Source organism: Gavia stellata, chromosome 27, assembly GCF_030936135.1.
Source record: "Gavia stellata isolate bGavSte3 chromosome 27, bGavSte3.hap2, whole genome shotgun sequence".
Classification (NCBI taxonomy): Eukaryota; Metazoa; Chordata; class Aves; order Gaviiformes; family Gaviidae; genus Gavia; species Gavia stellata.
Window position 1 is genome coordinate 7,109,095 of NC_082620.1, and position 27,406 is coordinate 7,136,500.

Below are 27,406 nucleotides of genomic sequence, written 5' to 3' on the forward strand. Positions count from 1 at the left end.
TAGAAATAAAGATTAGCCTCAGTTTATGGTTAATGTTCCTCCCTTTAGTGACCTCTCTTCCATCTCTGTCACAGATACCTCCGAGATTCTTTACATAATCAGAAATACTTTGCACATAGGTCAGAATTATAACCCTGAGTTTCTAAACTCATTTTGTATTAGAAATAATACAAAGAAGTGATTTATTTCCTCACAACAGAAATATGAATGCAAGAAATTAAAATATTAAAATGGTTTCTTATAGAAATATGGAGATCCTGCTTCCTTTATCACCAAAATTTTTCAGTGTTTTTTACCTCTAAGCAACTGCAAATATTTAATTCAACACTCCATTTATACAGTGCATGTATATGTGTGTATACTTGCATTTCAGTATTGTCGATACACAACCAGGATGCAATATTTCCATGTTAAATTTTAGTGGGGGGCAGGGGGGGAAATCACTTTTCATTCCTAGCTTTGTAGTCAGAAATAGCTGCTCATCGCTGCTTTGGGGCATGGACTCATTTCCATAGCTGACTTCAGCTAAACATATACCAAAGTCAGTCATTTGTTGGGAGAGGAGGGGGTTCCTTCTTCCAGCTCTACAATACACAGAAATTATGGAGGGTGCAGGCAGCGTAGAGTAACAAACAACTAGGATTTTCAGTTACGCACCAATTTCATTACACTGCAAGCAAGCAGAATACAGTGATGGGTCCATGTTTTCACATTATTTTGATGGGTAAGGAGAAAGGAATCGTTTTCCCACAAGACACTGAAGTTCTTTCTCTAATATAGGCTTGTATGTTATTTGCAGTCAAGGAAAGACAATAAAGCCCATGTTTACCACATTATATGACACTAGGTCCTCTGGTGTATCAGTTTCTCAGTAAATCAAGGTTTACTGGATTCTTCCATTGTTTTCTCTCTGCTTCAAGTCCCAGGCTTAACCTGCCATGAACTCAAAGGAACCAAATCGGCATCAACAGTTGAAGAGACAACCACTTACAGGAAGAGTTCCTTTGAGTTACACTAGGTTGGAAGAATAAATGGCCACATTAATCATACGGTTCCACATCCTTGGAAATTAGTGGCTCAGTGTCTTCAGTGGTACTTTGTGCAGATTGCGGGGCTGCAGCTGCCAGGCTGTGTATAGTCTCTTGCTGATGCTGCTTCGCCTTGTTATATAGCAGAACTCCAATTGTCACTAGAACAGTCCCAATGGCTGAGAGGCTTGTGATTTTGTTACCAAACACAATAATACTTAGCCAGATTGACAGCGCATGCTTCACAGTACTAGCAACACTGGAAAGGAATGCAGAAGTTAAGGCCTTTCTCATATCCCACACACAACCATGCTTTAATGTAGTGTGACCTCTCTTTGTTTCGCTTGCTTTTTGAACACCAACCCAGATTCCACTTTTCCTCCTGAAGCTAATACCATAATCAAATTGCTTGTATGTCGGCACTCGTATCTTTACACTCACCTTAATTTTAGAGCTAGTATGAATGATTCACCTTAGGCTTTTGTTTTCGTTGCTTTTATGTATGCAGTACAGCAGTAGCAATTCATTTCTAGCTAACACAGACATCCAGAAAATGCTAACACAACACTAGCAACATAACTATCATTTGCGAGTTGGCTGCTACTATTCAGGTAATACAGCATTATAACCTGAAAAGAATCAATATCTAAACCATACCAAGAACAAGTAGTTAAGTTCTGTATACATGTAAATATGAATATATGCTTTTACATCCTGTTACAAAGAGAAGACTAAGAACTTCAGAATAAGCATGTGTGTAACAGTGAATTGTCACAAGACTGTAGCAGGGGCACCTGAAAGTATAAGACAGCAGAAGCCTTCAGAGTTTAGGACCGGGATTACCCCACAGGCCCTACTGCTATTCATACAAATTAATATTATTGAATCAGAATTGTGTAACAGCCTAACAAAGCTGCCGATAACCAACAACATAGGTGGAAGCTGTCTTAGAGAACACATATAATTCAGCAAATACAGCTTGACATGCTAGTGTCATGCTTCAGAAAAAAGGAATACAGAGCTGATTGCTCGTATTCTGTACTGCATCGAGATGTATATAGGTATTGCCTTATCACTGAAGCAAATGGCAGCTTAAACATTGGATCTGTGGTTTCGGTGAATCTGTTCAGTCTTATTAACCAGCTTTAACGAATGGCTGTTAAACCTGAATACAATACCCCTCCTAGTAAATGGAGCACCTGTTCCATAAGCTCAACAGCATGGGTCAAATGCAGCTCTCCTCACACAGTGAGGGAGCAAACCACAAAGTTTTGGTGATCCGGACGTGTAAAGTTTTCTTCTTAATTTGATGCATTTATGCATTACATTATTTCTTTGCACAATACCTTTACTGCCTAGCTCTCAAGCAGAAATACTGAGCAAGAAAAAAAGAGGATAAAATAGTGTTCTTGACATGAAAATACAGTTTTACCTGAAAGTCACAGGAGAAATTTTTCCCATCAAAGCATAGGCTGTAACACTTTGTAGGTGGAACAAGACTCCATCTATTAAGAGAAGTATGACAACATCTTGGTTGTAGCTGAAGCTCCTCCCACTTTTCCCAATCACAGGCACATCCTGAACAACAACAAAAAAAAAAGGACTTCAGAGTTTAGTTTATAAGCAAATCTAAAAGTGGTTTTCCACCCAACTCATTATTATTATAAGCAGATCTAGTTTTACATTTAAACTTCAGCAAAACAAACCCTAAAACATACAGGACATTTAGATTCTACAAATTTTCCCCCCAAAAGTATGTATTAGAAAAACAGCTGTCATCTGGACTGAACTTTCTGGTGTGTTCAGCCTGCCTGTGAGATATTTTCTTTTCTGAACACTGATGCATGGCAATGAAATGCCAGAATATGAAGGATATGTATTTAACCTGATACATTACACTTACTTCAGCTCAATTTTGCTTTCAGAGAGTTAATATTCCTGTATACCACGTGAATATCAGCAAAATGTCAATAAATATTTAAGATTTGATTTTCAAGTCTTTATGTAAAACTTTAAGTGCACTTAAACAAAAATATGATTTGATCTCAAAAATCCTGAAATAAACTCAGGCTTTCTGGGTAACTTGTCAACTCATGTCTATATTAAATTATTTCTCTGAAAATTTTCTCTTTTTTACCTCCCCTCAATCTCTTGCAAACACAAGATGAAATGCATTTCAGGGTGATTTAAAAAAAAATTGGAAGAATGAAAAGTAGACATGAAGATTAGCCTTAGTTGCACATTCTGCTCACAAGTCAAAAAGAAAACATAAAACAGTGTTAGTGAATTCAAATTACCATGAAAAATATCCAAGCTGGAATAAGCATAACCACTGCAGCAGCACTTGTGTAGAACTGAAGCTCTGGGGCTCTACAAAGGAGAAAAAACAATTATTAAAATGATTAAAAGCTTCCTCTTTCTTACAGCTGAAGAAAGCTGCATCATTATTGTATTTACAGATATCAAAAAGTAATAAAAGCCATCTACCAAGCTTTGGGGACAACAAATTCAGCAATCGCTTGCAAAGATTGTGTTTTGCTTTTTGCGTTGGCTGAGATAGACTGAAGATAAAAGGCACAAGTTTTCAAGACCAAAACTAGCATTACATCTTGCAGTAAAATACATACATACAGCTATATATATAGAGAGATATATTTTACTGCAAGATTTTACTCCCGGCTCACGTTTCATAGTTAAAACATTAAGCGAGTTTTAAAGTTCATTTCTGCATGCCTAATTACATTAAGGGATGTTTTATGATGGCAGAATAAGGACTTATTTCTCAATATGCTGAGAGTTTTAGCCAATTATGAGACTCCGACCTACTGCAGTGGGATTTGAACATAAAGGAGTTTTCTTTCCCTTATAAAATTATTTAGGTTAAAGCTGTCTGTAAACAGTCCGAGAAAAAAAAAATCTTGGTGCAATTTAATCATAAATTTATAGTTTCCTTATGTAGCCCAAAGTTCATCTATAATCAAACCTGAAATATTTTTAATACTTACGAAAATCTGTATTTATCTCCACTGAGTAGTTTTTTGGAAAAGACATTTTGCAAACTGGAAAAAAGAAAAACCAACACTATTTATCGTATTTTAGTTATGATAAATAAATAAATCCATGAGAAAGACAGTTGTTTCCCTTAGATAGGTAGATATGTTTTCTACACATTTCACATTCTACACATTATGCAACTACAGAAAGGAGTTTAGTCTAAGTCCTTTAGACTAACAGAGTTGTACTATTTTTTAATTTCATGAATGCCAGCAGATATGATAGAGAAACTGTATTTTCTGTTAAAAATAAATTTTAAATACCAACATTTAAATGTAGTGTACAAAAAACCTATAGGCAACAATTTTTTTCAATCTACCAATAAATAAAATTCCTTCCTTCCACATACGCATCTACCATTACGCCTTACCAGTCCATGATATTAGTAGATAAAGCTGCCGAGAAACCTAGAATGTTGAAGCTGATTTCAGTAGCTGTACATAGAGCTAGCCCACCCATAACAGGAATGAGAGAGAGATTAACCAGCAATCCTGCAAATGAAAAGAAAAATTTAAGTCTGAGTTTAATTACTGTACTTCACGTATCAGATAATACAGTTTTTTAAAGTTTAAATCCCACCTTAACTTCTTTAGTTGAAAGAAAGAGCAACTTATTTGACTGGATTTTAAAGTACAGAGGTTCTCAAGTGAGATCTCGGACAACATCAGGGTGTTCTTGAAAACAATATAGACATATACTTACTGGTAAAAGTATCTCCCTTAGAGAAAGAAAATGGACTGATGACTGTCTTCATTTCATTTTTTTCACCACATGACAGAAGAAAATTATACTCTCCCTATTTACTCTGTGATTGAATCACTCTTCTTCCTGTGGCTTATTTCAGCCTTTTGCCATTTTGCATCACAAAGCAATCTATACGTGGCTTCTGTATTACTCCTATGACTTATAGCTGGTAACTAAACAAAATCTCTTCAAGCAAATAGCATGCAATTGCAAGTGGAATTACAAAGAAATTATATTGTGGACTGGAAGAAATGATATTGTGGTAAGACAGTTGTTTGTTTGGGTTTTTTGTTTTGTTTGGTTTTTTTTAATCACAGCATGAACACAGTCAAGAAATTCAAGAATTTTAAATCCTAAGCAGCAATCTGTCCTTACAAGAAGGAACACACTGAACTTCAGTTATGCAAGGCTGCAATAATATTTTCTTGACAGAAAAATAACTTCAGAGCAAAAAATGCCCTTACACAGCTGCATTAAAATAAATAATTTTTTACTTTATATATATTCTACTTATTGTGTTCAAACAGAATGATTCTTCCAGCTGCATTTACTATATTTCAGTGGAATCTCCTTATCCCTGGCCAATTAAGTGACAGTGTTATAAAAAAAAAAAAAATCAGGAAAAAAATCATATTTCAACAGCGAAGTACTTACCAGTGTATTCTCCTAATATCATCCGAGACATGATAACAGTAAAAATAGGTGCAGAGCTTTTAACAGTTTCTGCAAATGAAACCGCTACATTTTTCAGGCTGACAAGACCCAAGACTACTGTTGCAAATCTGTGATAGAAGAACACATGAAATTAAGCAGAAAATAAAGTAACGCTTTAAGAGCTACTCTTAGACATAAGAAAGACATAAAAAAGAATTGCATTATAATTTCTGTAGGTTTATAAATTTGAGCTGCAGTAACTAAGACTACGGACAGGTGTAGTGGCAATCAAGTTATCAAATCACGGTAGCGTGACTGAACTGCAGTAACTGATCAGCTGCACACCTCTATCCCATAGCACCTGGGAGGTGGAATGCGTCAGATCTATTTCTTTCTGCTGGGGCTTAAACATTATTATTTATTTAGCACAAATGAAGGTGCCCTTAGGCAACTGTGCAATTTCTATGGATGTACAGTGGACTTCCAGAAACCAAAGTTTGCTTTTTAATGCACTCTAACCAAGCTTCAGATGACAGTGTTTTAAGCTAAAGTTTTCAGTAGGCTCAGTTGAAAAAGTTAGTACAATTCTGCTGATAAGCAGTAATTCACCAAAGAAATTTTATCATTTGCAGTTATCCATCTTTAGTGTAAATTAGGTACACTACATATTTACCATAGTTTAAACCATGGTATTAAACAACAGGACAGCAGAGTTGTTATGACAAAGCTACTATGAATTAATCTGAATCCTGTTATCCTTTATCACTTTTGCAGCGTAGAGGAAAAAAAATCATATATTCTTATCTCTCCTAGACCACAAACTGATACTATCCCAGCACACAGCAAATACTTACTTTTTAAAAGATAAATGTTAATATCCTATATCACTATTGAGGCAAATTGCTGGAAAAGGTGAGGGAACAAAGCAACAACATAATAAATACTAGTACACTAAACAAACATCAGCCTCAAAAGAGAACAGGAAGAAAGTAAACGGAAAAAGAAGAGAAGTATGTTCCGAAAGAAGCTAAATGTGATGGGAAGCCAAGCTAGCCAAAAAATTGGAAAAAGGAACATAGCATTTAGCAATAGGAACTAAAAAAAAAAAGTATCCTGTGATTTTTCTGGGGGGAAAGGTGAATACTCCAAACACTTTCCAATCAAGAATGACAAGGAAGAGAGCCATGAAAATACAGCTTCCGTTCAGAAGAACGCAGCAAAGCAACCAGCTAGATCTCTAGGAAATATTTAACCATTTACCTCATTAATCCAACAAACAGCATTATCATGATGAAATTGGGTGGATAAGAGATGCGTGTTTTGTGTTGATACAAGCAGCATGGAACAAACATTTTTATACAGCCAATGAAGGTGGTTGAAAGCATTTGAACAGCACCTAAAAAAAGATGAGAGGGAAAAAAAATAAAATCAGAAGATGATGGGAACATGACAAATCAAGCAACATAAGAAAACTTTTTAGACAAATTTATGTGTAGTACTTTTAGCAGTTAAGAATTATGGCAATTACTGTCTAGATTTTGTGAACTCTCACAAAAACCCTTTACTTCTACATCTACCAGCAAGGCGGTAGAATAAAACAAAGATAGCATACACCTATGAAATCCGATTCACAGATGAAATGCCCTTTGTTTCCCCTTTAAAAAAATAAAAGGAATAATCAGCCCATTGGATAATAGAGATTACATAAAGGCAACTTTTGCACTTCTACAGACAAACAAGTTAATCTTAACAGCTCCAGAGCTGTTAAGGAGCTGCTGCAACATCTATCAACAGCTGACCCAAATTTACTTATTTTTTAAAAACCCACACTACCCTCCAACACAGAAGACAAAAAAATACATGTTTCTTTCTAGCTCTTAGTTCTCAAACACCGTCTTACAGCTCCTCTATGAGGAAAGTTTCATACCATCTTTCAGCAAGTAGAGGAAAGGACAGTGTCAGAAGCCCCTTTACAGGCCGAGATCACAACTCATGAGCTCCCAGCCCCAAGATCCACTCCCGCATCTCCTAACTAGGTCTTTTTCACTTCAGCTGAACCATACTGTCCCTCAACTTTCTATAAGTGGATCTGGTACTGTCAAATATCTTACTGGAATTAAAGTGTGAAAGAAAGGTAGGGTTACCTAGCATGCTGGGCTCTCCTTCCAGTAATGAAAGAATGTATTTGTTAAGAAAAAGAGTGCAAAAGCTGAAGAAAAACCACAAAGTGAGGTAGATGAGAGCATGAGAATTCCAGATGCCCAAGTCCGATTCAATGACCGTAGTCTCCGTGATGGTTATTTTCAGAACGTTCTCCTCTGGTACGCTATCACTCCTAGCAATTACAAATTTTTCAGTCCTGTTAGCAAAGAGCGAACCCAAATGAAATAGTGATTTTCCCTTTGGTTTTTCTTCAAGGGGGGGAGGGTTAGGTTCCTCCGGTGTCTGAGCACTTGTCACAGTCGACATGCTGACATTAAGAAATTAATATTTCTCCTTAATACAAACCAACATTGACTTAGCACAAAACAGCTCTTCAACGGAACAAAAATATTATGTGATTAGTCTTTCATCTCCCATGGCCTGATAAAGTGTCCTTGGTCCCCCAAATAACATCTTGCATAAAAATAAACTTCACATGCTTCTTCATGTGGTCTATTCCATTTTTTCTGCCTAAGAATGAAAAAAAAGAGAAAGAAGGAAAAAAGCATGTAGCTCTGCATGTAATGACATTTTAAATCCCTAATGCAGCAAAGATATGACATTTCACCTGCAGTTTATGAAAGATAAAAAGAGTTCTGTAGCTTGTCTTTCAGACTGGATTTTGAACTCCTAATATCACGATACCAAGATTAAGGACTAAGAACTTACCTAAGAGATATTTTTTAATTCTAAAATAGCATGCACACACACAAAAGGCTTCACATGTTTTTAAAGTTCTTCCTCTTCTAAAGCATGTCAACACAGCCTTTTCCATTATAATCAACTCCTCTTCAAGATTCTACAGTTTCTTTAATCTCAGTCTAAGGTTGTCTTATAACCACTCAACAGAAAAATCTTCATAACCCAGAAAATCTGGGCAGGAGCCTGTACCTGTAGTACTAATTAACCTGTTATCATCTGGAGTCCAAGTGAGCAATCAATAATCAAGGACTATAACCTCCACTAATCACAAACACAGTTATCCTGATAATTATGAGATCTGGGTGAGCAAAGTAGGAAAATATGTCCAAGAGCTTTCCAAACAGACTTCTTGTCTATTTAATTACTTGTAAATAAAGCAACATTATTTATTTTGCCACTGCAGTACTGGATATAGCGTGCAATTCAATATTAGTATTTGTAGTAATTCTTAAAGTATTTTAAAAAGATCTCACAGAAAAAGGCATTAAATGGTTTGCAGCTAGGGCTTTCTCCTTTTACAAATTACACGAAACGTGGCAAGTTACAGTAGAAGAGTAGAGAGAATAACAAAAACACACTGTGACCTTTGTTCTCATGTCATGTAATGTTAGTTAGCATCACAATGCTAACAGATTCAAAGTCTGAGTTAAGAAAGAAAGAAATTGCATCTGAGCAGCTCATCTGCAACATTAAAACACACTATCAGATTTACTGTTTTCTATTTTGCAGTCTGTGTTTTATGAGCAAAAAACACCCACGTAGGATGAATCGGATGTGAATGAAATGATGACAGGACCTCTTTTGCTCCTCAATGAACAAACACTAGGGGAGATGAGGTTTGAAATACTTTTCTCCAGAAGCACATTTGCTGGATATACAAGCTGGTGGACCTTAATACAGTTAAAAAGTAATTCTTGCAGGGGAAATTAATCACTGGACATCTTGGAAAAGCTGTCTGAAATGAGATCATAACACTACAAGTCATCAAACAATGGCAGCACAAGAACTAATCAATGGCAAGCAAAAATACAAGAGCTGTAACAAGAGCTACAGCACCTGCCCTGATTTTGTTAGCATGTGAACAGGAGAATAGGATAGACTATTTTCTTCCTGCTTTTTAATGTCCAATGTGGCATCTCAAAATAAATCATAAAGAGGTTCTAAAGAGTTAAATATATCCTGGCAGTTTCCATATCCTAAACAGCAGCTACTTTACACTGAAATTTTCCATTCCTCATGTTCTCTATTTCTGTTATTACAGCCATGCACAGAAGGTTTCCATCCCTATCCCCTTATCTCTTTCCATTTTTCCAGGAAATCACGCTAGCAGAACACCAGGGTACAAGACCCTCTGACACTCGTGTTAAACCATATACTTGTGTTAACCCAGTTTAAGACAACACTAGCCAATTTGAAGGAAGATATGCATTCCTTAAGAGAATTTGTTAAGAAAAAAGGATTCTTGATTCCTCCTCCTTTTTCAGGTCTTAAAGAAAACATCCCTCTACATTCAAAACGGTTAGTTATCACAACTTTGTTAACACTTTTTTCTGTTTATACTACTCAATTAAAACCAAAAGCAATTAAGCACAACAAAACTCCCACCCGCAGCAGCACTGTGTTACCGTATTTGATATCACTGATTCTACACATGGCAGGAAGCAGAACAGCAAATAAGAACAGAACTACTCCCCTAAATTACTGACCTGCTGTCTTAAATCAACTGGAAAGTCTTAAACAGGCTGAAAGAGTTCTCCATCTGGAACTAATTCAGTCTTCCTCCCTTAAGACCAACTAGCAGCTGATGTTTACCAATAGATGAAAACGTGGCAGTGGTTGGTAGACTGTTTCTCTTGGATTACACACTATCATTCAATCTTCCAGCTCACAAGAACAAACAGCATGCAGTGCATTTTACACTCTTCCTTGTTTCGTCTCCACTCTTCCTTGTATCCTCTCCAACCATTAACCACGTTAGCAATAAAAACGTTGTATTAAAGGTGAAAAAAATATGGAGTATAAGCTTTGAGAGTCTCAAACAAATTCTGACTTACAAGAAGTAGCTAATTACCAATTCAACAACTCCCCAATTTCTTAGGCTTTAAGACATCATATTCATAAGACTACCTGCATTCAAATTCCTTTTCCTTTTCTACTCAGAGCGGTTCAAAATTTAATCAGAAATACATTCATTTCAAACTTGAAACAGGAGCAGAGTAAAACCTTTTCTCAGAAGACTTTTAAAGAGTGAAGAAAATAAACAAAGACTTTATCTGCTTGTGCTTTTAAGCATCTAGGTTTAATAAAATAATATTACTCTCCCCTCAGTTTTTAACAGAGTAGTCATACTTGGTTTGGTTACTAAATTGCTTACACTCTTTTCTATTGTGTGCAAGTGGCCTCCATGGGAATAAATATTGTTTTGCTGCCAGGCAGCCTGCATGAATATATAGAAATGACAGCTATCTGTACAGTGCTTTTGTGGAAATGGTGTCACAGCTTAACAAACATTTTGAATTGGCACCAGCTCACGGCTTCTGAAATAAATTATACCCCCTTTGCTCACTCCAACTACAACAAATGTTTTTGTGGACATGCAATAGATCAAACCAGGGAAACTGCTCCCCTCTGAAATTTAAGGCTGCAGGGAAAAGGTCACTCTTAATTCACACCAGGACTGGTACACATCACCTACTCTTAATCCATACACATCATCTATTCTTAATTCACACCAGTACAGTTTAACCTCATCACCTCATGTAAAAGCAGTACGCCTACACAGATAAAAAGAAACACCAAGTTTTGCAAAAAATAAAATGCAGTAGCAACACAAGTTAACAAGAACACACACCCTGCATTTTTGCATTAGTTCTTCCATAAGAAACGTTTTCCAAAGAAATTATAACATTCCACACTGAAGTCAAGTGAATAGAAGGGAGAAAAAACTAAGAAATTGACCTCATGTAAAGTTTTACAACAGCACAATTTTCTAACATAATTTAAAAGCGAGCAAAATCAGTTCTCCTTCTCTGGTGAAGGGGAGGTCTGTGTCACATCCTCCTTCCTCCAAAACTGCAGAGATGTGAGGGGTGAAGCAGCTGGTGAAAACCCAGTTGCAAGCGCTCCACAACGTTGTACCAGGCCCCTGACCCATTCCCCACCCCTGGCCTTCACTGAGGTTTTCTGCAACAGAGCTACAGATGAGATTAAGGGCAGCCAGCTGAGCTGTCTTCACCCAACGCTAACACCACCTAGTCATCTTCTTTAAAAGTAAGCATAAAGTGAGAAAATTAAGAGCTCTTTCAGAGCCCTCTTTAATTAAAAAAAAAACAAAAGGCAAGAGATAATACCAACTCAGATATTAAATTGTGTCAATGAAATTATCACTGACACATGTCAAAAATCCTCATAATAGTATTCACTTAAACTTTCCTTTCATGAGAAACTGCAATTTTAACCCTAATTTTTAACAAATTGTCAAAAATAAAAAGCCAACAATATAGCCGGAGTTCAATATAACCAGAGTCTTTCCTTAGAACTGAAAGAATAAAATTATTTAAAGGTAACACACACAGCTACAAGAGACAAAGGAGTCACGTGAAAGAGGAAATACAGTGTCTTTTAAAAGTTACATATACTATACCAAAACACGGTTTATGGTGAAAGTAAAGCATAGCATTTCTAGCACTACAGATTCTGTGTTTTTTAACTATCTGTTGCAACCCTGGTTATGCACAGAGTCCTCCATGATTCTTCCACAGAGCACACTGAATATTTTTTATGATCGAAACATATTCATTGGCAAGCATCTATCAGGTACTCCAACAAATTTAATATAAAATTCTTCTGTGATGCAGCTCACCTCAAAACCGACACCTTTTGGTCAGAGCTCTAATTATTTCTTGAACAGCTATGCTGATTCCGACAATCACCACTATGCGTATGACACCAACAGTTTCTTACTGCATTCATTTGTCTAAGACTGGAAGCGCTCTGGACTTTGGAATCACCACCATCTAACAGCAAAGACAAAAAGCCATTGCTACAGTTTTTCTGACCACTCGTTAGTACCTATATATAAAGACAGATTCTTTCTTTTGACAATATCCACAAAGAACTCTCTATATAAAAGTCGGCTTTACACCTCCCACAAAAAAATAAAAGCTCAAAAATGTTGCAAGCGTTAGAGAAACTAAGGCTAATCTGATAGCGAAAAAACAGAGGCTTGGTGTGTGTATCTCTTAAATCTATTATGCAACACAGGTCACCCAAACGTTGCTTCAAACACACGGAAATCAGCGTTCCAAGGAAGCTGTAAATACCAACGCTGTTTCACTGAATGATGAGAGCATCCAAGATGTTTATAAACACAGACTGTAAACACAATCGCAAAACTATTAACATCTCCCATACGGAGAAGACGACGCTAAAAGACTGAAATAGCTTAGCACTTTCTTGCACTTCAGCTGTTTTTCTAGTCCCCCAGCCCTAGGAATCTTCCCTCCTCTCATTCAGAGCCAGCTACCACCCAGGCAAACCCCGCACGTGTGTTCGCTTGCCCACAGCCCCTCGGAGCTGACCGAGCACCCCGACCACGGGAGCAGCGGCAGGAGCGCTGCCTACCCGGAGCTGCCCTCCCCATCGCCATTCAGAGACCTTCCGGAGAGCAGTGCTGTACCACGACCCTTTTGACCCGGCTCTCCGGCCCAGGGACCTTTCAGAGAGCACCAGCCTGGCAGCAGGGCGCGGCAGGAGGAAGCGCAGACATCCCCTCCCCGGGGCACGCCGCCGCTGAGCCAGCAGCACCTAAGCGCTCGCAGACAGCGGCCTTCGGCTCTTCCTCTACATCAGCGCCAGCGCGGCCGCTGATCCGTCCCTCACGGAGCGCACCGCGGCCGGCACCTGGGCGCTCCCGAGCACGCAGCTGCCCAAGCCGAGGCGCTCCCGTGGCTCCCGGTCGAACTGGGCTTCGGCTCGCCGGGCTGCGGGCCCTCAGGGCGGCTGCGGCCCTCAGGGCGGCGGCCGCCCCCTCCCCTCCCCGCCCCGGAGCGGAGCAGCCGCCCGGGGCCGTCCCCCCCTCACCCGGCCCCGCCGCCTCGGGCAGGGGAGGCGGGGCCACGCCGCCGCCGCCCGGGGAGGCTGTGCGGGCCGGAGGGGTCGGGCACCTTCCCTCCGCCCCCGGGAGCCGGCTCTGCTCGGGCACCGGCCCCCGGGCGGGCACAGCGCCTCGCCCGCGGCGGCCCTTCTGCGGGGACGGAGGTGCCTCCGCGGAGAAGGGCCTGAGCCAGCGCCCCTTTGTCACGGCAGCCGTTTGTTTGTGTCACCGCGGGCGGACCACGGGGGGTCGTTCTACCAAAAGGAGGAGGGGGACAAACAAGAAAAACAACGGAAGCGGGGGCTACAGGGGCCGCAGCTCCGGGTAACGGCCGATTAAAACCCCGCGGAGCCCCGCCAGGCGCTTCGCTCAAGGCCGGCCCCTCCATCGAGCCAGGCGGCAACCACCGGGCCGCCCTCCGCTGTCGCAGCGCCTGGCACGGCCCCGCCGCCCGAGGAGAAGCGCGGTGACTCGGCAGCGCGGGCAGGGCACGGGGGAACGCGGCGGGGAAGGCGCAGGCCGCGAAGGCGGGCGGCAGGCGGGAGGCAGCGCCGCGGCCCCGCCGCCCTCCGGCGGCGCTTCCCGCCCGGGACGGGGAAGTGACGTCCCGGCCTGCCCCGGAAGTGCGGGCGCTGCCCGGAACCCGCGCGCGGCCTCTGCAGCCATGTAGGTACCGTTACCGGAGGGGGACGGCGCCGGAGCGGCCATGGAGGGCGCCGACGACAGGTAGCGGCGGGAACCCGCAGCGCGTTGCGCCATCGGGGAGGAAGGGAGGCCGGGCGGAACCAAGCGCTGAGCAGGGGCGGCTCTCCGCGCTCCCCCGCCCCGTTCCCGGGGGGGGCGTGGGCCGGGGAGGGGAGGGGCCTGGTGCGGCCCCCCGCGCCCACCGCTGGGTGGTACGGCCCATGCGCGAGGGCGGGCAGTCGTCACTGCCGGCGGCGCGGCGCCCCGCCCGCGGGCCGGGCCTGGGCGGTGTCGGTAACGGGTCCCCCTTCTCTCCCCCTCCAGCGGCGCCGCAGCCCCCCCGCTGCCGAACCTCACCCCCCGGCACCGGCAGCTCATCCCCACGCCCTGCGGCCCCGTGAGTACACCTACCGCCCGCGCCCCGCCGCGCCCAGGCCCGGCTGCGCCGGGAAGGCCTGTTTGCTTTCCCCGGTAAAGGCCCTGCTCCCCCGCTGCGCCTCCAGAAGAAGAAATGGGGACGCGAGAGCAGAGCGGGCTTGTGCCCGAGCTGCCCCCTCGAAACCCCGTCACCTAAGGGCCGCGGGGCTGCCGGTGCCTCGGGGCAGACAGCACTGCCATTCCAGCGCTCCCCTGTCCTCAAGTAGTTGGCTTTGCTTAAATAGAACTCTGTTTTCAAACAGCGAAGATGTCATTTCATCAAAACCGCCTGCAGATAGAGAAATAACGAGTACCAGTGCGCGTTACAAGCGCAGCGACCCAAGGCTGTGCGGGAGCAGCAGTGCCGTGGCTCGGCCCTACCTCCAGGCGACTCTCCTGCTCCATGTGCCGCGCCATGAAGCGGTTTTTTTTCCTCCTTATTGCCAACATCACGGGAAAGGAAAGTGATTTTTGCTAGCATGGTGCAGTCTATCTGTCTCCACAATTTAGACTCCCTGGGATGAATGGAAAAAACGTTTTCTCGCTCAAATCCTCCGCGCGTTGCTCAGAAGCGTGAGCTTTTCTTTACAATTTTCTAAAACTAACAGTCTTGATACAGGCACTGGGAAAAAGTTACTTGCTGAACATCGTGATGTTCTGACAGGCGTCCGTGTGGGCATCGGCAGTCGCGATTTCAGGAGATGAAATTGTAACACCGTGGCCCTTGTGAGGCACTGAGAAAAGTAGAAGGCAGGCTGTAGGTATAAACCAGAAAAATCTAGGCTGAGGTTAATTAAGAAATAAAGTTAAAGTTCTCCCTTCCTCAGCAGTTTTGGAGTTTCAGTTCAATTGTGGAGTGTTTCTCTTCCTTCTTCCAAGGAAAACCCTCTGCTCGTGTCATGTAGCTGACTTGCTTTAAAGCATTTCTTAGGAACAGCAACTAGTTTATACTCCATTACGCGTTTAAAAATTTTCTTCCTTTACAGATAAAACCTTGTTCAGAGCTATCATTTCCTGTGAAGATCTACTTCTGTGTCACTATTTTGTCTCTGCTAAGTGTCATAGGGCTAACCATAGAGACGCTCGTTCGACAAACTGAGGAAGATTTCACCATTTCTCTTATTCAGTTAGTTGGAGTTGGTAAGAAACATACCGTTTGTATTTTAAAACAAATACATTTTTTCCCAAAGTAGTGATTAAGCAGCAACTGAACTTTCTTATTTCGCTCCATTTGGCCTGATGTATTACACATAGAATCTTCTGCTAGTTTAGCACTAACAAGCTAGATGCTTTTGCCATTGTTGCTTTTTCCAGCAGTATTTTAGAGAAAGGATCAGTAATAGATATGGTATCATCCAGAATACATTCATGTGTGAACAGCGTGAAAAAATATTCAGGTTTTGGAAGTTTTGCTGTAACTGGCTTTCTTACTGGTGTTTCATTAGGCAGATGTGGCAATGATTTTGCTTTCAGACAGCTGTCACTTTGTGTAAGATATGCTGAATGCCAGAAAGAGCTTACCGTTTCCCATTTTAATGTCTGTGCTGTAATAGGCCGGGGAATTCAGAGGTGTCCACACTCCAAGGCTTGTCACACAACGTACATCTCCTGACGTAAGCTGTGCTTATCCCTGAGTTGTAGTTCGTTTCAAGCCACCTTCGTGGCAAGAAACCAAACATACACAGTTTGATCTGAAACAAGAAAATGTTAAGTCATCTGTGTTAAGTTCCTGCAAAGATGTTGCTTCACCTGAAGTATTTTAATAAAAGAAAATGAGGACCTCTTTTTTTTTTAAAGCTCTCTCTTTTTTTTGTCTAATAGTTTTTGTCCCACTGGAAGCAAAATCCAAACTTCCTTGGATATTTCCAATTAGGGCTTCAATAGAAACTTACGTTCATATTCCCGGGTCCATTTGTATTAAATAGAAATGAAACTTAACATGAAAAGAAATACAACTGTAAGTATTTTAGGAAGTCCTCTTCAGTGGCTTTAGCAGGTTTTGGCTGTTGGCTCGCTGGCCAAAACTGTAGAAAAGAATAGACTCTCTGTGGGTGTAACACCCTGTGTACAAGAAGGACACGCTAATCGTAAGCAGTCATTGCTTTCCAGCTTTCATCCAGAGGGAACAAAGACAATAGATTTGTTCCAGATTCTATAATTAGACACATACAAACAATACTTTTATTCCAAAACTCTGGTTTGATTAGCAGCTTTTCACACAAGACTCAGCACACCAACAAAAATTGGAATGTTAGAACAGATCATTGGTGCCTCTAATCTGTCACACTGTTTTTGTTAGCAACCACTGTTTTGTGCTTCAGAGAAAAACAACCTTCATAAATAAACCAAATTAATCACATGATGTTATAAATGGGGAAGTTGAAAGCATGCTTGCTAATCTATTCTTTGCCCTCCTACCTTCTGTTGATACTAATTAGTATTCTATGCTGCGTCACACACACAGGACGAAGTGCACGCCTCTCACAAACCTCTGGTTTAAATCAGGAAAAATAGTCTATTTTTAACACATTACTTCAAGATAACATCATTCAAGGAACGTGTTAAAACCATTATTGGCTTACCTTGAGATTTTAAGATGTGTAAGCAAACCTCTGTAAACATGCCAAAACCATATGTTTTCCAGAGGGTAGACAAAGACTGGCAGAACTGATGGTAGTTCTTTAAAGAAAAATAGATGCCCTGGCTGTAACAATCTCTTGGATTTACCACTAGAGATATTTACTTTAAAGAGGGTTTGGGATTTAATTTGTTGAAAAATGTTCACTTACCAAAAACAAGGGGATGTCCTTTATTTCAGAAACGTGCATATGCTGTCTCTGCAAAAATCTTAATGCTCAGAAAAAAGTTGTTTTCAAATTATTTGTACAGACTTCTGATTTAGCAGCTGAATTTGCAAAACAAGGAAATACTGTCTTAAATTTCTCAGGCCTTCCTGGGGTCATAAGCATGCAGGAAGTAGCCCTCTGGAAAAATAAATCTATTGTTACTTTGTCTATGGTAAGAATTAACTAGTGTTTGCAGGAGCATCATATATAAGATCAAAGCACTGATTCCTGGTTTTATGAAAGGAAAGCCTTTTCCTTATTTAAGCTTTGTCAAAACCGATGTGTAGTGTTCAACAGTGACAGCTAACTGTAGTGTTAAGAGTGGTGGGTTTTGATGCACTTTATAAAAACAGAACTTTCCCGAACGAGGTCTTTTCTGGACTACAGTTTGCGGGGTGAGGTGTTTCAAAATGTCCACAACAGAAATAAACTGTTAGGAATCCAGTCTGTCTAAGTTCAATTCAACACACGAGCCATTTGTAGCAGTCAGAACCACACCAACAATACTGTAGAGGTATGTGTAAGAGTAGGAAATTCCTTGTTAGTCACTCGAATTACTCTCACTGGGAAGATCATGTAATTTCAGTTCTTTAATAAAAACAGTATTGCTTCATTTAATTAAAATACACTATTCAACATAGTGTTCAATATAGTATTAATAGAATAACATACCACAGCTGCCAACTAATTTGGATAGCTAGTATGTTGCCATTTTCAAAGTGTTACTTTACAAGTGATTTTAAAATCTAACAACTTATTTAATTTCTTGTATGCTAAACACAGGGGAGAGTACTCATTTTAAGTATCTGATTCAGGCTCCTTGGTAAGAATAAAGATACGCTGCTCTTGACTGAGGAGCCTAAGTTACATGGTCTTGATACTTCCATTTTGTCATCTGGATCAAGCATATTGAAAAATTGCACTGTGTGCAACCTGTGTTCACCTGGTAACTGACCTTTCCTTCTCCTTCCCAGTGTTCTGTGTATACTATGTGACTAGAGGAATCCTGCAGGAGAATCGCCAGGAGCTCATCGTCTTTGTTCTTTCCATCTTGCTTGTGATGTTTCGTTCCATTGTCAACTTCACAGTTCTCTCTGCTGAGCAAAAGCCAAAACTCCTGGTTAGTCTCCTAGCTTTAATTAACTTTGCTTTTCTCCACATCTTGGATTTGAAAATCTTACAAAGGCAAGATATCTGTGATAAGGACACTGATAACACAGAAAAATCAGGCTGAATTATTCCTACCATTGAAGAACAAAATGGGTACCTCCACAATTGCAAATCTGTTTCTCTGAGCTATTCTGTGGGTTTCTTCATGGCAGTATCTGAAAGTAACATAAATATCAAAGTATTCTACTCACACAGGATTACCACAGACGATATCCTTCACTTCACCTACTCTGCTTCAGATTTCCATCTATAAAACGACTGGCTTAAAGTCACACAAATCTAGCCTACAAAGAGAACTGGAATCTCAAGTCTAGATGCAAGGACATAGCTATTAGCCCCACTGCTCCATAAATGCAGCAACGTGTTTTTAAGAGTTACGGTAACCTGCTGCAAGGAAACAAAAAGATACGATGTGCTAGGGGAGGTACTGGCATTCCAGATTATATTGTTTGCATTTCATAACAATAAAATATAATATGAGGATTGTATTCTATGCAATGCTAAGATTTGTAGTTAAACTTCCGTTTGCCGTGCTTCTCAGAAGCCCTTCCCTTTTGTGGTCACTTATTTATCAGAAATGTGAGAAGGAGGTTCCTTGCTGTGAAGTCATCCAAAAATTATTCTTTGATAGAAGATGGCAATCAAGCTAGGAAGATGCAGCAAAGCAGAATTTGCCTATTCAATTTACATATCAATTTTACATTTAGTTAAACATACTTATCTACAGCAAACTGGGTTGTTAGGGTCAATACGGAACAGGCATCAGAGAGATGCAAATTACTTTAAGGTATGCATCCCAGTCATCAGTTTATATATTAAACGAGAACCTCAAAGTAAAGCCTGGTGTAGAAGATGTACTATTAAGGATTTATTTTTACTACTATAAAAGTAATGGATTACTGTAACTCCTACTTCCCGAGCAAAATTTCTGAGCCAGAATAAGGAAGGCATGCTAGTATAAATATTCTCATATCAATGTAATTACGAAGGACATTTTGCCACTTCAGCCGTCTTTAAAATAGCAGGCATTTAGTGTGAATGCCAGCAAAGTTGTGGATACAACCCAGACAAAACCAATGTTTTCCAAAATTTGATAAGTACAACATGCAGAATAACCCACTGTCCCCACTGAGATCAGCGGGGAAGATTCTTACCAGCTGGTTTATGCCATACAGGAAGCTTTGAGCCAGCCTCTGTCAAAAAAAGCTGTTTCTTCAAACTGTAGGATAAAACCTCAAGCAAAACCTTGCTAAAAGTAATCATAATATTACAGGGAGTGCAAAGGTTATGTTTCTCTTAACAGTTGTAAAACTACTTGAGGGTAGTTGAGGGTAATGGAAACCAAAATAGCCAATGTGAGTTTACAGTTATTACCAAGTGGTTGCAACAAATGGCAAAAATCATGGCCTGATCTTTGCCACTTAACAGCATGGCAAATTGTCATCTTCAATTGCTGTCTATTTAAAATGCTGTTAATAGGCAGCCTGGTTCTCCTTACTCCATTATTCTTTTATTACCAGTTAGAAGATTTAAGGTTAAAGACTGTCCCTGTTGTGGCACGGCCAGTCACATCCTTATTTCTCTTTCCCCTCAGGCCCGCTTCATTCTGATCCTCTTGGTTGGCTCCTTTGATGTGATCTGTGCCATCATCCTCATTCAGAGTCAAAGCATGATGGCCTTTCGAGTGGGTGGTGCTCTAGAAAGCCTACAGGCACAATACTTCATGCTGAACCTCTGTTTTTCCATGTTGACCTTTGATCTTCAGGCGCAGGTATAGATCTCTCTCCCCCAGGGTTCTCTTTTTTCCCTCCTGTTGAGAATATCTTAGAATTAGACTAGCTGAGCTGAACTATTAACTTCCTAGAGCAATCCTGCCTGTATCTTACTTTTTAGATAAAATTAGCTAATAATCTTACCTAAAAAAAGTAATCTCTCCAGGTGTTTGCTATCGGGAAGCTTAGTTAAAATCCATAAAAATTAATCAACATGTATTTTATCATTGTCCTGCCCAAGAGGAAAACTGAATCTTATTTTTGGGAAGTATGTCTAAAAAACAATTGCATCCAGAAGCTCCAACCCAACGTGGCCTCCTAAAATAAGAAAGATTATCACTGCACAACATCTCAGCCTACAGTCTCTTGCTTTCCAGCCATCCTAACTATCTCCTACACTTGAGAAAATGATACTGGGATGGGAGAGGGGAGCCTGACCTAGCAGGGCAATCAGGGTGAGATAGCAACCTGCAGTTACAGATAAGTGAAGTGAACCCAAGAGCTGTTTAGAAAGAGTTTATACTTCGGTACACTACCCTTCATTCTTACTTTACTAGTGTATTACCCTGTATTACCTTATGCTTTATCTCTAGCACGTCCTACTGCCTTCCCTCTTCTTTGTTATTGCTAATATGGCATACAGGGAAGTACATCTGTACTTGTGTCCTGTTTTGTACTGTCTGTCAGGTTTTGAGGAAAAATTTTAGCCTTTAGACCTGTGCCCAACTTACTGTTGCTGGGAGTTTGTGTCAGATATTTTTTGGTGGGCTGTATGGTCTCAAACTAATAATTTTACCAAATGTTTGCCTCTTCTCTTTCAGCTCTGCTTGTGTATTCTACTGATAAGCCTGCATGAGATCACCCTTCTACATAACATCATCTCAGCAACAGGGGTTCTTTGGGCCTGCCTGAAGGTGACCATTAGCATCATCGCAGTAAGTGTTATGCTGACAGCAACACTAGCAAGAATAGTCAACTTCTGAGACTACAAGCTCCCACCCTGAGCAATTATCACAGGCTGGGAAGTCACAGCCATCCTATTCTAAGTAATGCTGCTAAGTGGAAGGGAGCCAGAATGGATCCCAGCAGAAAACAAGAACACCAACAATAATGGTCAGGTTTCTTACAAATCTGTGTCTCTCAACTAAGCGTACAGGATGAAACATCATCACACTATCATTATTCCTTTCTGAGGGACATTGTTTTATTCTGAGTCCTTGATCACCTACTTTAATGAAACCCATAGGATCACAGTATCTTCAGTATTGCTACCTCTCTGACAAGGTTAGGTGAAACTGGCAACAGTCCTCCAAATTATTATGAAGATGGATACAGGCACAGTGAGACTGCATAAGCTTATATCCTTAGGAAACCATACCAAAAAAATGGGTGGTCCTTTATCAGGGCAGCTTCTTTAAAAGTGAGTGACAGTTTTCAGGTTAACATAAGTATCGGTGAACTTGAAATGTAGTTTTTCATGTCAGTCAGACTGAACTTCCTCTGAAATCTTGAGAGCTCTGTTCCAAGAATGATTGCAGAATTAGGGCCAAAGTACATCAGATATGCAAGTCTTTTATTACCAGGAAGAAGTTTAGGGGGTTTGGGGTTTGTTGTTTTTTTTAGGCTCCTTGGGCGTTTGCTTTAGACATTCAGACAAATTCCTGAGAGCTGGAATACAGCTTTCCAAGTGTTTTGATTGCTTTCCTTGCTAAAAACGGAGCTAGCACCAAGCACTGTTCTTTTAAAATACTTTAGTAACTTTAGGTGAATAATTGCACAGAACCATCTTTCTCCTGGACTTTGGAGTGTCGTGGCCACTAACAGCGATTGAGCAGGGAAAAATGGAGACAGTACTAACTGTGAGTGTGACACTTAGGAATGCAGATAGGGACACTGTAGCTTGGTTTCCTCCTTATATACCTTTGTGAGGCACTGGCTCTTTGCTCTCAGTTAAATTGTATCAGGTGTGGAAAGAAGGGAGCAATTAGAACCATATCTGTTTTCCTGCTAGGATTAAAAGTGTAAACCTTTCAGCTACTTTTCCCCCACCATCAGAAACAAAGTTGATCTGACCAGTTGCCATTCACAGATTATGAGTTCTTTGCTTCTCCTTGATTTGCCATTAGGCATTAAAAGCGGCACTGTTTCTTTCAAGAAAAGAAAGAGACACTTCAGTTAGATGGTCTCATGTCTTAACATGCATGATATTCCTTATGCTTTCACCAATAGCAAACGTGTTTCTTAATAGTTCAACTAGTTATAGTAAATGCCCTAGGGATAAGTACATGTTCTTGCCCTTTGCTCAAAACTGTCTACATTAGAACTATTTGAAAGCTACTTTTTACCCAGTCTAGGTACATTACTGATTTCTCTACTGGAAGAAGTTAACAGCTTCTTGTCTAACTAAGAAACAGCAAACGTAAAATTAATGAAAAAGAATGTAGTGCTGTATTTCAGTAACTGGCAGCACTGCAGGGCAAGAGCAACTTGGAAAAGGTGGATACATTTAATGAGAGTCTGGTAGCTTTGCATCCAAGGTAAAAATGATTCTGTCTTAGGCTAGAGCATGTAGACAGTTTGACAGAGGAGTCACAATAGGAACTCCTTTTCCTTACCCTGTTCAGGCAAGTTTTTCACAATCAGGTCCTGGCGGATGATGCAGCAGTAGAGAACCACGTATCATGGTCTTGTTTGGTGCTCTCAGAAACTGCATCTGCTATGAGGCTGTTACGTAAGAAAGGTATGGAGACATACATAATCCATATGCATACAAAGTATAAGCATAATAGAAGGGAAAACTTGGAAACCCCTCATGCACAGTCCTTTCTGGTAACCACAGTACCTGAAAGCACAGCTAAACCTCATGCCCCCTTATTTCTGGGTCAATGCACATACCATTTCACAAGGGGATTATTCACTCTTTTTCTTCTATTTATATACATGCTCTCCCATTTATTTAGTGGATTTATTTTTCCTATCTCCATTATTCATTTTCTCTCTTTTCTCCTGTTAATTACTAATTCCATCTTTCCCCCTCCTCTTGTTTCGCAGCCTTTTTTTTCCCTTTCCCTTTTGGTCTTATCCTAAGAGGAGCAGTATGCAGGACCACAGAAAACAGAGACAATAGTAGAGGTGGCAGAGAACAGCCAAACTCCCTTAGGGGAGGGACAATTCCCTTAATGCTTTTGTAGAGGTTCATATATTGACCATTGTAAAAGGATCAGTATTGGTTTGGGGGGGAATCTGTGGTTGATCAGATGCATCAAATCTTATCGTAGCATTGGTGCAGTCACTGCTTTAATTCCCAGTGACTCAGCTGTTTTTCTTTTGTTTGCTCAGACCTGCCCTTCCAGTTCAGGACTGCTGAAAGTTACTACCTGCTGGAAAGCAGTCCATCGTTTCTTCTTTCCCAAGTCCCAAGGTTAATTGTGAAACTAAGTTTTTCTGATAGTTAAATCCTCTTGCTCCTCCCACATTTTTCTCAGTGACTTTAATTCTCTGTAGTAGAAACAAAGGTGGAGAAAAAAGTTACAGAGCGCTTTCAGTCTGTTAGCTATGAAAACATTTATTTGTTAGAGAACAATCTGAGCGTACCCAAAGAAAAAGTACATCGGCTTAGATATAACTCAGAAGAGTCAGCTGCTTCTCCATTTAAGCTAGCTAAGAGTTGTACTGTAAGTATTAGAAGCAGAGCTCAAGAGGATGCCGAGATGGCTGAAATCACACACAGCTATCAGGATGTGCCTGTGAAACAACCAGTTCTGATTTCACCAACATTGCTCCTGGCCCAGCTCAGTGGAAAACAGAGACAGTATTTCCTGCTAAAAAAACATTGGTAGAGAAGGCAAGTGGAGACCAAAGTTACAGCTGAGAACTCAGCTAGATCAACAGTTGAAATGCTATTGAAAAATCAACTATACAGAGCCTTTATAGAGTATACAGCAACAAGTTATAAAGCTGTATATACTTCATCTTATTTTACAGATTTTAAAAGAACTGAAGCCTCTAGTGTGGATTTTTCTGAGTCAGAATGTACCTGAAGTAGTTTATCTCATCTACCTGCTTTACACGGTAATTCATCAAACTTACTTGCTTGATAATGGGGAGCAAGGCTGGAGGCCTCCTCCTTGTTACTGGATCCTTGGGTCCAAAACATGGTGCCTCATTCCTGAGCATACCCCTTTGTTGCAGCTCCTGTTAGAATCAATGAGAGCAGCACGCACATCCTAACTCTTCAGGATCAACTTTTCAAGACAGGAACCATGTAAAATTGCTGTTGAACTGATTACTTAGAGGGAGAGGCCCTGGAAGTCTCTGCAACTGGCAAAGTGTCCAGAATGATTAGGGAAAGATGCAACAAAACCTTCCGGTACAAGATACACAGCTCCTCAAAAATGCCTCCCCTCCTTCACAAGAAGTCTCAAGTGGTGCCAGAACATTTGACCATCTGCAGGGCCTCAAGTAATTGTAATTTAAAGAATTTCTTAGGCAGCACACCCAGCTGTCGATCCTGATGTAGCCAAAACAAGAGACTGTACAAGACCAACAAACTCCAGTGTTAGGCATTTTTTTGGCACTAAAATAGTGATATATCATTTATCACTGGGGCATGCCAGTGCCTCCCACAACACATGTGTGAAGGGAGGTAAGGAAAAAGAAGGGCAAAGCAGATTGTTCATCATGGGAAGGGCTCAAATGCTGATAGCAGCCAGTGCTTCTCATAGTTCACATAGTCTCCAGATACTGATAAAAGTCCTGTGGCTGCAGTCATCCAAGTCCTTGGGGTTCTATTTATTGAAGTATACAGTCAAATCTGGCTCTTCCAATAATTCACTTGCAAAGCACAGAAGGACCACACAGAGTCTTTGGCAGCTATACTTTACTTGTACTGCAGTTAGGAAGAAAAGTACAGGTGGTGGCTTCTGACATAAGACTAATATAACAACTTGAAAATAGCTAGGTCTCCTTACATTTTTGCATGGCAACAATGAGCACGCAAGAGTGCCCAGCAAATGAGGGTATGGACATGCAATGCAATACAATACTCCTCTGTGACTGTATTACAGAGATCTGTAATATAGTCACTTCTCCAAACCAGTTCTTTTTAGCATCTTTTATCTGACTACCTGAAAGGCAAAATAAATTTAAAAAAAAAATTAAAAGTAAACTGCACTTACTGAGATGTAAGGTGAAGTCTGGTTTCCTTATCTCCAGCTTAATTGCTTTTTCAATCTGGGCATAATACTGTTTTCATATGCCTTTAATGATGCAGAGATCAGAAGGTATAATGGATTTAGCTAGAGTCAGTGTACAGCCAGGGAATCATGTAATCAGGAAAGTAAGACAGTTTAAAAGTGACTGGGTTCCCCACCCCCCCAATTACTATCTAGTGACTTCTTTCAGAAATTTAGTGGTTGATTGCATTTTATGGCTTCAGGGTTTTGTGGCACTAGGTGTTGATTGTTGCATGTCTCCATTTTCCTGCAGGTGATAAGGGAGTGGGGCAAAGGGAGTTCGTACACTCTGGAAGCTGCTTTCATTACCGGCTCTTGCATTTCTGTTGCAATAAAATCTGTTTTGTTTTGGGCACTGATTCATGTCTACCGCAGCTTTGGGCAGGGGCTGAGAGAAAGAAGTAAGTACTTGAAAAGGTTAACTTAACTATGAAGGTTGTAGCCTACTGTATCACAGTCACAACTAAGTAGAGTGCTTGTTGAGCCAGGCGAATAGTTAGAGATAGTTACAGTAAAAGGCAGATCCCTAATGACATCAAGCACTACTGCAGCCTCAGAATTTACTGGCCTGACAAAGCTCAGAAGCTTGGATGGAACGTATGTGATCGCTCTGTGAAAAAAAACTGACATTAGTCAAAGTTGCTTCCAACCTATGCAAGAATTGCTGCTGTGCAGAAAAACAGATCTGTGTGGAAAAATCTCCTCTATACAAGATACATGTAATTTTTCTTCTTTATCAAGCTGTATAACTGCCTTATACTAACTAAGAGAGACAGAATAAAGGGACCTAGAGAGCCACTAATCTTAAACCACCCAAACCTCCTTTTACATGAAGAACATGAATGCTGCTAGGCATTGGTGTTGACTGATCTTCCCTTCTTCCCACAGTGTTTTCTTCCTATGGAAGGATTGAATCCTGAGCATCCACCCCCCTTGTGTTCTATCTGCAGCTCTTAGAGAGTGAGATCATAGCTGGGGAAGTACTTGCCGTCAGGATGCAAGATAATGGGTCAGCTTCACAGAGGTAGAGGAAGTTGCTCAGAAAAATGTCTATACATTTCTTGGTTCGTATTCTGCTACGGAACTATAGCAGTGGAGCTGGTAACTTAGTTTAAAAAGCAAAGCGCGCTCGGGAAATTAACAGTAATCCTCTTACAATTCAATGAGTTTTGCTGACAGGACAATGCATCTTTCACTTGTTTTCCTGATGTTGCTTTGTAACTGCAGGAGGTTCACAACATGCATGTGAGTAGAAAGTGTTGTTAATATAAATGCTGTTTATCTGGATATACACAAACATAATGAAAATAATTTGCACACTCATCTTTTAGTACTGAGTCTAGAGGTGGATTGCCCTACCATAATTTCTCAACTCAGATCTGTTGCTGAACAGAGGTCAAGCCCTGAAGTTGTTTTGATGACAGCTGTATTCCCTGATCTCCACTATGGCTGTGTGATGGCTTAACCCCAACAGAATGGCTAGGGCTCTTGTTCCTCCTCAGACTTCAGAATATTTCAATTATTTTATGTTTTTTTAAAATCACAACTACACATGAAAACTACGCAATGTAATCTCATGCCTTCCTATAGTGTATCTAACCAATGTGCCATTTCATACACAAGCGTGACTGTTAAAATAAGCCTTTAATATTGTAATTTAAAAGTTTGGTATTTTATTGATTGGAACCTTTAGCTAATGGCTGTCTATTTTTTAATAAAGTATAAATACAGTTTGCACATGGATAATTATTTCTCATATCAGCGGCATGAGTTCAGTGGGAAGCCTGTTTACAAACTGAGTACA

At 40.7% G+C, this 27,406-nt stretch overlaps 2 protein-coding genes across 2 annotated transcripts; one reads left to right on the forward strand and one right to left on the reverse strand.

Moving 5' to 3' along the window:
• Positions 1–844: 844 nt before the first annotated feature.
• Positions 845–7,949, reverse strand: SLC35E2B (solute carrier family 35 member E2B). Its single transcript, XM_009812463.2, has 8 exons — positions 7,625–7,949; positions 6,741–6,876; positions 5,481–5,608; positions 4,453–4,573; positions 4,034–4,087; positions 3,326–3,398; positions 2,461–2,606; positions 845–1,287 (listed from the first exon to the last, which is right to left on the reverse strand). The coding sequence occupies exons 1-8, from the start codon at positions 7,947–7,949 to the stop codon at positions 1,041–1,043; spliced, it is 1,230 nt and encodes a 409-aa protein (XP_009810765.1). The 3' UTR covers positions 845–1,040.
• Positions 7,950–14,185: 6,236 nt separating this feature from the next.
• Positions 14,186–27,339, forward strand: LOC104258981 (uncharacterized). The gene is made up of 9 exons (XM_059829866.1): positions 14,186–14,205; positions 14,488–14,560; positions 15,567–15,720; positions 18,401–18,546; positions 20,191–20,367; positions 21,190–21,303; positions 24,353–24,439; positions 25,856–26,003; positions 26,491–27,339. The coding sequence occupies exons 1-9, from the start codon at positions 14,186–14,188 to the stop codon at positions 26,520–26,522; spliced, it is 951 nt and encodes a 316-aa protein (XP_059685849.1). The 3' UTR covers positions 26,523–27,339.
• Positions 27,340–27,406: the final 67 nt, after the last annotated feature.

Bases quoted from the DNA above. Each gene is read 5' to 3' on its own strand.
- LOC104258981 (XM_059829866.1), top strand. From the start codon at position 14,186: ATGGAGGGCGCCGACGACAG. The intron at 21,304-24,352 runs GTAAGTGTTATG...CTTATTTTACAG, and splicing joins TGACCATTAGCATCATCGCA to ATTTTAAAAGAACTGAAGCC. The intron at 26,004-26,490 runs GTAAGTACTTGA...TTCTTCCCACAG, and splicing joins GCAGGGGCTGAGAGAAAGAA to TGTTTTCTTCCTATGGAAGG.
- SLC35E2B (XM_009812463.2), bottom strand. From the start codon at position 7,949: ATGTCGACTGTGACAAGTGCTCAGACACCGGAGGAACCTAACCCTCCC. The intron at 4,574-5,480 runs GTAAGTACTTCG...TTTCATTTGCAG, and splicing joins GATATTAGGAGAATACACTG to GATTGCTGGTTAATCTCTCT. The intron at 2,607-3,325 runs GTAATTTGAATT...GTTGTTGTTCAG, and splicing joins CAGCTTGGATATTTTTCATG to GATGTGCCTGTGATTGGGAA.